The 10,890-nt window shown below is 49.8% G+C and overlaps 1 protein-coding gene across 1 annotated transcript; it reads right to left on the bottom strand.

The window, feature by feature from the left end:
* Positions 1-8,238: 8,238 nt before the first annotated feature.
* On the bottom strand, positions 8,239-9,413 carry GSX1 (GS homeobox 1). Its single transcript, XM_054388832.1, has 2 exons — positions 9,026-9,413; positions 8,239-8,594 (listed from the first exon to the last, which is right to left on the bottom strand). The coding sequence occupies exons 1-2, from the start codon at positions 9,411-9,413 to the stop codon at positions 8,239-8,241; spliced, it is 744 nt and encodes a 247-aa protein (XP_054244807.1).
* Between the last annotated feature and the right edge of the window lie 1,477 nt (positions 9,414-10,890).

Genomic DNA, 10,890 nt, shown 5'->3' with positions numbered 1-10,890 from the left:
ATGTTCCTCTGCTCTGACTCTGGGTGGCAAGTCTGGTCAAGTAGCTGTGGTAGGTCTTCAGTGCAAGTTCAGCAGCTGACAGGAGGATTCCCATCCCCTTATTAACGAGTTGGAGAGCTGCACAGATGAGTGCAGACAGATCATTGTAAGTCACTTGAGGCAACGAGAGAAGCAATGAGGATGTAGCATCTCAAGCCAAGCACTGAGAGGAGCCCAGCAGGCAAGGTTTTGGGCAATGTGAGATAGGTTCGGTACACTGCCAACGAGCTCTCACCCTTCTCAGCATATGAAAGGTTCCCTTTCTGTGCCCTGTGCTTTGGAAGCCTCTTTTTAAATGTACCTTCCAAAGCTAATTAAACAATTCACTTCTCTCCCAGATGGGTGAAGCCTGCTTTTGTGCTGGTGGTTTTTGCTGTGCTCTCTGACAGGCAGTGCCAGGCTGACTCAGTAGAGTACCTCCACCTTGACCCCACTGCTTCTGGACACCTCCTTGAAAAGTGAGGAGTAAAAGAAACACCCTCATATTTTAGCCAATTATTTTGTTCCTGGTTCTTTGCTATTTTAATTTCCTTCAAGAGATTAATATTTTAGTTTGTCTGTTTCTCTCCATCTGACTTTGGACTTTGAGCTCCTTTGAGCTCCTTACCAACTACTCTCAGTCACAAGTGCCTTCAGCACCATAGTAAGAAGTAATGTGACTATGCACATTTAAAGGACAGACAAATCATTAATTTATGGACTGCTCAGTGGCATTTTCCAGACTAGCTGGCCTCTCACCTCTTTGCTAGAAATCATAGCAGCATTTCCAAAGGGTTAAAAGAACCCTTCCAGCATAAGAAACACCTATTTCACCTTTGTAGATTATGTAATTTTGCTCTGCTAGGTGCTACTCTGACTAGTAGGTACACTGTACAGCTGGCGGGAGGATTCCCATCCTCTTATTGACCCGATGAAGACTGGAAAATTATAGGTGTTGAAAGGTGCCGAAAGGTTACATGGGCTCCACTATATAAGACACAGTCATAGACGACTTTTTATTTGAGGTTTCATAGAAAACATTAAGGAATTAAGCTGTAAATGGAGGCTAGAAGAAATATCATGTACATCAGGCCTGTTTCTGTAGTTTTCCCTAGAACTCTGAATTTGTCCACTGAGTCAGGATGGGCCTTTGGCTTGACCCAGTAATAGCTACTCTTCTTCTGCTGCTGTTTGTTGACAGTACGGGTTTGAAAAATGAACAGAGAGAGAGAGAGCAAGCTGAGTCCTGGATCTATCCCTGTGATTTGTACCAGGCTGCCTGAGCAGCTCTGTGATCCTCTTTAAAGCCCCAGTCTGCAGTGACAAACAGTGCAAAAAGGGGAAATTTCTCTGCTAAAGGAATGCTCTGAGATCAGCTGACAGTTATCCTTGGGCACATGGCTCTTCAAAAGAACATGAGTATAAAATGTTCCATGTAAGGAGAGTTTTTTAGTCTCAAGCTTATGCTGCCACAACCATCTAGAAAACTCTAGTAAGTTAATTTTTTAGAGCAGGACAGTGTTGCCATGTTACTGATTTCATCAGTAAAAGCATCTTCTCTTTGAAGAAGGAAAAGATGGTATTTGGAGTCAAGGCTGTGGTGGCTCATCTTGGATGAACAATTTCCAGGAGTGCATTTCCTTTAGTAAACGAGGCGGCTCATCAGAACCCAGAATAGTTCAGCCTTGAGTTACAAGGTTAGAAAAATAACTCTGTAATCACTAAGTCATCAATGTGATCCTCCTGTGGTGTTAGAGGTCTTCCTTCCTTCCCAGGGAGGGATGGCTGAGTCGAAACCAGAGAAACGGTCACAGCTCTCCTTGACAAGAAATCTTGTATCAAGTGGTTTTGACTCAGCCATCCTTCCCTGACTAGCAGTCTGAGGTCTTGATATTACAGACCCACACAGAGATAGGTGCTGCTCAAGGAAGAGTGCCTTCTCTACCATCCACACTTACATGCTTTTGTGAGATGAGAGCAATTCACTGCTTTAAAAACACAAGCTTCAGCACCCCCAGATATCACCTCTGCAGACTGTAACTACACCTTGGTGTAAGTACACCAAGGACACATGGCAATTCTTCTTGTTAGCAGCATCTCCTAGCTCAGATTTGTGTATATTTGAATATCCTTAGTGACCTGAAATTGTGTGCCAGAGTAGCTCGTTATTTCATTCTAAATGATGTCCTGATACATGAGGCCATTCCTTCTACCTCTGGCTCTCCAGAGTACCAATGGGGCAATGAACTTTGAACCATTCAGTTGCTTCAGCAATATAAGTAAAAACGAAGGTTGGGACCTCATTCGTATGAAGCAGATCCAGCCCTAGTTACCATGACACCATGACAATCAACTTGTTTACTGCTTCAAGGTACAGTCTAAACATTCTTGGCATGTCATTTGCATAGCAATATCCAGAATGCTTTGTGTCACTCTACTGTATTCGGGCTCTGCAAGTGCACTGAAAGGTTTCTTTACACATATGCTTAACTAAAGAGAAAGAAAGGAAGAGAAAGCAGAAGGGAGCTTCACTTTTGGTAGCATGTCTCATACAAAATGTAATTTAAACTCTGTGCAAAATCAAACATAAGAGACAAATGTATGTGCACTATGTGTTCTGTGGAAATAGGGAGAAGGGTACTTGTTAAGCAGAAGATGGAAAAGAACCTAAGAAAATCTAGGGCTTCTTCTGGCAGAGCATGTGCTTAAATTTAAACAGGTGATTGACTGAAATATAGGAAAGAAAAACAAGAAGAAGTGAGAAAAGGTAAATTAATAGAAGATGACAATAATTGTGACAGGGAGTCAGCTCGGCTATGTGAACTGACAGTGCTGCTTGTGCTTCAGGTGTAAGTTCTTCTGTCAAGGATCATCTTGTGTGCCTGGATGGGCATCTAGTGCTGTTTCAGATGTGCTAGGGTGTCTGACATCTTCACCAGACTGGCAAAAAGGACCTACTTGCAGCATACCTGGGTCTTTCTGGAGCAACAACGGGAGGCCAATCCAGGCCAGATACTCCCACCCAAGATCTAAAATATTAGTACATACCTATGTTTTAGTTGGAGGCCATTACCCAACTGGCCACAAAATGCCTAAAGTAATGTATTCATATCTTGTGACTGATGCTAACACTTTAAGTATTTGGAAAGCTGTGGCTGAGGAAGAGAATAGAGAAAAGCCTATCAGGAGCAACTATTTCCAAGGCACATTTTGAGTTCACCCTGAGAGTATTTTATGTGTTTTTCCAATTTGGTCTATACAGGCTGACAATAGATATATGATGAAAATCTACTCTTCTCCATGTCTCCTTTGTTAGGAGCAAAGCTAACAAAATATCAAGACAGAAAAGGGAAGCAAATTTGCAAAAGTTGCAACAAAACGATAAAGAGGATGTACAAAAAGTGACAGTGAAGACTTTTTTTCCTGATTATGATCACTGCTACTACTTCTTTTAGGTTTTTTTGTTTGTTTGTTTTAATATTTTTATATGTTAGAGTATATATTGGTTATATACTATATAGAGTATAGAGGACACTCCCAGGGTAGTTAGCCATCCACCACTGGGCAGTAACTCCTACCTAGCTGCAGTTACATTGAGCAGCAATGGGCCCAGCCATTTGCTGTCATCATCAGTGTCAGTATCCTAGGAGATCTCCTCATCTTGCATAATTGCATCCTGATAAACGAGTACTTTGTGTTTACAGCAAAAACACTTTCAAAATAAATGTAATTGATAGCTGCTGTTGATGTACTTATCTTCAAATCATTAGTAGTACCACACAAAAACATTTTATTAGTTTTTAATTAACACACACCTGTATTTTAAAGTGATCATATTCACAGACAAAATTGTATTGACACTGCAGAATCAAACTTCATAGGCTTTCTCAGGAATTTAAGGATTAAAACTTAAGCTTTGTTATCCCAGTAAATTCATAGCTAAGATTCATTTCATGTAAGAAAGAGTAAAAGAAACACCCAGCTACCCATGATTTGATGCTATTTTGAAGCAGAAGCAGTCCATTAACTCCAAACACTATTCCAAATCCATGGGATCAGATCAGATCTGACATTGTGTAAATATGTTAACTGCAGATAAAATGAATTGTGAAAATCCTGGGCTAGTAATATTAGTTTTGTGATTAAGATTAACAACACTTAAAACACCAGTGCATGCTTTCAGCCTAATATCTATTTGCTGCAGCCTTTGTGTGGAAGAAGGTGAAGGCTAGGGCTAAAAATAAAAATAGCATGAATATAGAAGACAAATAATGCAAATGAATTTTACAATACCTGAAAACCACAAGTATTTAGTGTTGGAAAGAGTCTTCATTCCAACTCTTTGTTTTTTTCCAGATGTTCATAATTTCTCATGTTTACATTTTGTGCCTGGACTGATGAAGGAAGAGTTGCTCTGTATGGGATGGGGTGTGGGACATCCACACTCAGCAGTGTCAATGAACAGAAAAGGGATCCCCAGATATCCTCTCCTTCCCCTGCCAGGATAGTGACCTTTGCTTGGGACACAGTCTTTAAAGCATCAATACCATCCAAAGAGTCTCTTCTCTGCATGCTAAAGAAAAAATAATTCAAATTCTAGATAGAAATATGGAAAAATAAATATATGCTGGAAAATACTCAAACTCTCTTTGTGGATCTGCAAATGTGGTTGCCACTGCAATCAGGAGAGACTGGACATTTTAGATGCTAAAATGCTTAGGTAACTTTCTGAAATCTGCCATCAAAATGGCTAGAGATAGAAAGTTGAAAATTGCCATGTTGTGACATTCGCTTTAGCAGAGGTGCCCATGCTCTTCCCACAGCAAAATGACTTTAATTTCCCCAACCTCAGAGTCCTTGAAAATGACACTCTGAGCATTTGCTGTAATGATTTCTCACTAAATTAGAAAAATGCCCAACTAAGGAGGGATTATCTCTGCATGTGGATGTGGCATAATGACTGTCAAGTGCACTGAGAGCCCCACTGGGCTTTGCAAGGTACACAGGATCTGCGGCAGAGGCCAGCGTGTATTGGAGAATATTAATACTGTGGTGTTGGGGGCATCCATTGTGATGCTCTGCTGCTGTTCAGACAAAATTATCCCATATGGGGGAATTCTCTTTCCTACTTTACATATATGAGATACCTTTTAGGGCTGGGGATTAGTTCTAAATTGTCTGGCCGATAAACTCAGTCCACAAAAGATACAGGCGCATGTGTGCACACACACTCTATAATATGTGTACTGACTGGCTCAGCATCACTACAAAATTCTGCCTCACAGCCCACAGCCACTCTGCCTGCAGGGAAAATATGCTAGTGAACTTATATGCATACACCCAGAAAGTCTTCTGACTACTCCCTAGAATAGACTCCAGCAGCTTCAGTACCACTGACCAAAATACATTTGTTTCCCAGGAGCCTTCATGCTGCTGCCCAGATTTCACAGCAAGGAAAGAGCTGGATGAGCAGTATCACAGCCTCAACATCCCTATCACAAGGATGAAAAACTGTCCTTGGCTGACTCTGTTCAGCTTCAAAACAAGAGCATGAGAAGGCACATTTTCATTTATATTAGAACCTGTGCCATGAAAGACCAGAGAGATGGTGGGAATGTGCTGGCACATGAGGATGTTGAGTGTTTCAACACAAGTGCCACAACAGCACTTCAATAGCAGCACTCAAATGCCCAGAACTGGTGTTCCTTAAGTCCTATTGCCAGCCAACTGGCTCAAGCCCCTGTTGCTGAACAGACACAAGAGGCACACACACGCACACTTGTTGACTTCAGTGCCAGGACTTTGCTAAAGAGGATGCCAGACCTCTTGGTAAACCCGTGTTAGGCTGTTTCTCTCTGTGATGTCATGACTTTTAAACACAGCTCTGGTAAATATGGACAGGAAGAGAGGTGAAGACTGGAGAGGCTGCAGGGCCCTGCTGAGCAAATCAGTATCCCCTGAAAGGTTTTTCCTGTTGGAACTGGGCCACTGGGGAAAGACACACAGGGAATATTTCAGGGTCACTTGCTAGGTGAGACACTGACTCTTGTAGCTAGGTGAAGTTTTGATCCCTCATCTGCCAAGTTTTGATTCCCCCAACAGCCATGGAAAAAGGACTGAGAAAGATGCTGCCAAGAGTGTCCTAAACACTAGCTTCATCAGCCATTCCATCTCAGATGGCTGATGTGAGGAGCCAGCAGAGGAGGAAGCAGGGAGGGAGAAGCCAGAGGACTAAGTGTCTCAGGAGGCAATGGGTGAAGGCAGGCCACCAAGGAGAGAAGCAGCATGAACATTTTGTCCACGTGTCCCAAATGTGCTGTTGTGGCACCTGCCTAATTCCACAGGGGGAACACAAATCAGGACAGTCGCAGCAGGGCATGGGTACTGCCTTGTGCTTCTCCTGCACTGTCACGTCTCCAGGCCCCCTCCTGTATCATATTGTCCTGGGGTGTTCAGAGAGGTCCACAGTGCCCTATGTTCTGCAGGTCTATGCTTTCTCCTCACCCATGGGATGGAGCTGTAGGAGCCTGTAGGTTTCCCAGTCTCACAAAGAGCTAAGGGGACATGGGAAGGGCAGAGCATGGCACCTTGAGGCTGACCTGATAGCGGAAATTTTACCGGGTCAACTTTAAACCTCAGTGCCTAGGGACCCTGAACCCACAGCCTCCCCACACTGAGTTCAGCCTGTGTGCGGAGCTGCACAGACCTTCTTCACAGGGACTTCCCAGAATGGACATCTCTGTTCTTGGCTCTTCTCGGTGGCATTAAGTTATTTAGAGACCTGCTCCGGAATGAAAAGCAGGTCCCGTCCCGGTGCGAGCAGGGACCCATGGCAACGCGGGAACTCAGGTTACTCCCCGTGTTTCAGGGCGTGAACCCCCCAGGGCCAGGCCTTGCAGCTCTGCAGCCCCTCGGGGAGACCCGGGCACGGGCTGAGGGTGCAGGGACGGCCGCGGCATGCACCGGAGAGAGCGTCCCGTGAGCCCGGTGGGATGGGAAGTCCTCGCGCAAAGAGAGAGGCGGCAGGACTGCTGCACCCCGGAGGTCCCGTAGCCTCCTGAGGCAGACGGCGGTCCAGCCGCCCGGGGTGCTGCGCAACCTGCCGACTGCTTTTCCGCCCGGACTCTCTACCGGGAAATCGCGCGTAAAAACGAGCTCTCCTCTTCCCCGGTGGCAAAGCGGGGCTGCCAGAGGGCAGTGGCTGTGCAGGCCGGAGCCCCAGCAGGGCTGGCATCAGCACTGGCTCTGACAGGGTAGTGGGAGGGAGGCCGTGTTTAGCAGCGGCTGGTATCTGGAGAGAGGATCCGAGCCCGGCTGCCAGACGGGTCTTCTAGTCGTAGATACAGGTGTGCGCACCTCGCTCTGCCTGAGACATGCGAAAGGAGACGTTATGGAAAGGGTAAGGTGTTCAGCCAAGCCGGAACCCAGATCGACCTTTGGCTTTGCGGGAAGGACCAAGAGCCCCTGGAATAGGAGGCAGGGGTCCCCTGTACCTCAAACGCGGCAGGGGACGAGTCCCCACCTGGGCGGTCGAGTCCAGATGCCGGCCTACGGCGGAGAACGATGGAAAGGGAAGGAAATAAACCACCAACGAGATTTTATTGTTATCATCATCATTATTATCACCGCCATCGTTGTTCCTCTGCACATAAATAAATAAATAAATATCTCCCGGGGAGTGGGAATGGGGACCGAACGATACAACCACAGGTGAGCGCCCGGCAGCGAAGAAATCAAAACAAAACTGAGAACAAATTTGGAAAGAAAATAAAAAAGAGGAAAGAAAGAGAGTTTTAACAACCCAAACAACCCTCCACCCTCCCAGTCTGCCCGCTTTCGGACACTGTCGGAGGGAGCCCAGCGACAGAATCCCTCTAGGAGCCCACACCGCCCACCACCGCACAGCTTCCGCGCCTGTCTGGGTGCCCGGAGAGGTCTGTGAGGAAGCCTCCCTAGCCCGGGGCTGTTCCTGCGGGGACACAAGTGAGACAGCACTACAGGGGGGACGCTTGGGGTCCTAGGGAGCAGTTTATTTACAACAGGGCGTACGGACACCCGTCCCCATGGGGGTCTAGAAAGGCGAGAAAGTCCTTCGTAAATTACACAAATTATACAAAACGATATAAAATCCTTCGGCTGCATGTCAGCACTGGAGAAGGCACGACTCCCTCTCCTGCTCTCGCCACAGTTCCTGGGGAGACGAGGAGGGCGTGTGGTGTGCTAGGGGGTAACTGCGAGGCCTCTGTCGTCCTTCCCCGAGGAGGACGGAGACATGCGCAAGTCCTCATCGTCTTCCGAGCACTTGGTAGTGGAAAGGGAAGAACACTTGCAGCTGTGGCCGCCCCCCCCGCCCCGGTGGGAGCTGCCTTTGCCTTCTTTCTTGTGCTTGACCCGTCGGTTCTGGAACCAGATCTTCACCTGCTTCTCGGAGAGGTTCAGGTAGGTGGCGATCTCGATTCGCCGCAGCCGGGAGAGGTACATGTTGGAGGCGAACTCTCTCTCCAGCTCCAGGAGCTGCGTGCTGGTGAAGGCGGTGCGCATCCGCTTGCTGCTGGGCAGCTGGCTGGAGGTGCTGTCTGAGAAGCGGAGCGCACTGTCAAAACCTGCCATACCCGCCGCAGCCCGCCCCGCAGCGCGCAGCACCCACTGGTCCGAGCTATGCCCCTCTGTCCCTACGGGATCTCAGACCTCTCTCTCCTGGTGAGGGCAATGGCCCAGCAAGTGGCTGGAGCCCGAACTCACGGGGTGCCGGGGCCGCATCCCTCTGTTCCCACCACCTGATCGGGTAGCCGTGAGCCTTCCCCTGCACATCTCCCAGAGCATCTGCAGAGAAAGGTGCTATGATTCCTCGTCCAGCCTGCTGTCGCTGCCCACGGACCCCCCGCCTCATCTACCTGGTACTGCCTCCTCACCTCCACTGGGACCCCCCCATCACCTTCCCGCAGCGACCACAGTTAGCATGCAGGCGTGCATGTCCCCCCTCTCCCCCCAACTCGTGCCCCCTTACCCACGGAGATGCAGTGGAACTGCCGGGGGTCGGGCAGCGGGTAGGCACCCTGGTAGAGCGCCGGTGCGTGCCCGACACTGACGGCGGAGACGGAGTGCTGCTGGCGGGCCAGGGGCGAATGGCAGTACTGGGAGCCGAAAGTGGGGAAGGAGGCTTTGATGAGGGGAATAGCGGGCGGCGGTGGGTGCAGCTGGGAGGCGGTGACACAGAGCGGGCAAACGCAGAGCAGCCCGGCCTTGCGAGCGTGGCAGGCGCCGGCCGGCAGACCGGGAAGCGGGTGCGAGGGGTGCACAGCGTAGGGGAAGAGCGGCGGCGGGGGACTGCCCTCCCCTTTCTTCTCGCCCGCCTCCCGCAGCACCAGCGAGTCCACCAGGAAGGAGCGTGGCATGGCCCCACGCAGCGCCCGCGCAGCGCCCCGCGCAGCGCCCGCGCAGCTCCCGCGCAGCGCCGCTGGCCAGCCCGAGTGGTGCTGAACGGCGCCCGCCCGCCCGCTTTAAATAGCGCCCGCGCCATGTGATGGCGGCGCCGGGGCGCTCAATAGGCTTTCTGTGCCTCTTCTCTTGGCATTCACGCCGCACGCTCCCTCATTATTTCCCTTGTTAACTAAATGAACTGCATAATGTACTCTATTCTTGTCGACCCCACCCACGCCGTAGCAGGCGGCCTCTTCCCTCCTATCCCTTTGGCGGGGTTATTTTCTCATTCTCTCGCGATTTAATATTCTTTTCTTTCTCTTTATCGCTCTCCTTCGCTTTCAGCCCAGCTTTCAGTCCTTTCCCCCTTGTTTATTTTACAGGCTGCAGCCGCAGTCTCTGCCGGCGCCTGCTTCCCCTGCCAGTCCTCAGGCGCCTTTCCCACCTGTGGCACCAGGTCGCCCCCCCCAGCTCCGCCGGCTTCTCTCTCTCCCCTTGTCAATCAGGCTGCTTCGTCCCCGCTACCGTGCCCGCCGCCGTCCCCAACTCCACGTCTTTGTTCCCTGCCCGGTGCCGAGACCTGCCGCTTATCGCTGTAGGCGCCGTCGGGCGAAACACCCGACCACCGAGACGTGCCAGCCGGTGATCCACCGGTAGGCACGCCCGCCCGGCCCCTGCGTGGGCGTGGGTGCCAGGGCACGAGAAACTGCCACCGACCGCCATGAGCAGCGCGGGTGCGGGTACAGACACATCGATATCGCGCCGTGCAGGAGGCACCGGCGGCGGCTTAACCAGCGGAAGAAGGGGCACTCGGCACGATCAGCACTTCTTTATACCTGGCCCCTCTGCTCGATTTTAGCAACAATATCCGCCATCGCGCCACTGCGTTCTACCTGCGGTGGCTCCAGTTCTAGTCGCGGCCCCGCACCGCCCGCTCTTTGGCACGGCCGAGCATCGGTGCTCCGGGAGAATTCTGGGGCTGCGGGAACCGACATAAACCAGACTTATTTCTCCCCTGCAAAGAAATTTATCTTAAACACAACGGGGGTGTCTGGATATCTTAGCACAGGGCCCTGAAAATCTTGCAGCGGGCTCCAAAGCTGGGTCGTGCCCGTTCCGCAGAGCTGAGCGCACCGGCGCTTCCCCGCGCGGCAGCCTCCGGCGCCGCGCTGCCTGGGGCTTGTTGGTTTTGCAGGTGAATAAGGGATGCTAACAAATAAAGGGGGAAAAAAATATATTCCTAGGGATATATTTTTCTTCGCGATCTTCCCGTTTTATATGCAGGGGGAAAAAAGCAAAAGGCATCCGACGGCTAAGAATGTGTCAAAATATGGGAAGATTTCTCCCTGCCCGCCTCAGAAACAAATGGACTTTTTAAATGAAGGGCAGAAAAAGCAGTGTACTGCCGTGTCTCTAGCTTTTCCTGACAGAGTTACTCACTGAAATCTTGGG

Source organism: Indicator indicator, chromosome 1, assembly GCF_027791375.1.
Source record: "Indicator indicator isolate 239-I01 chromosome 1, UM_Iind_1.1, whole genome shotgun sequence".
NCBI lineage: Eukaryota > Metazoa > Chordata > Aves > Piciformes > Indicatoridae > Indicator > Indicator indicator.
The sequence above is the reverse complement of the archived record's forward strand: the minus strand, read 5'-3'. Positions and strand labels throughout refer to the sequence as shown.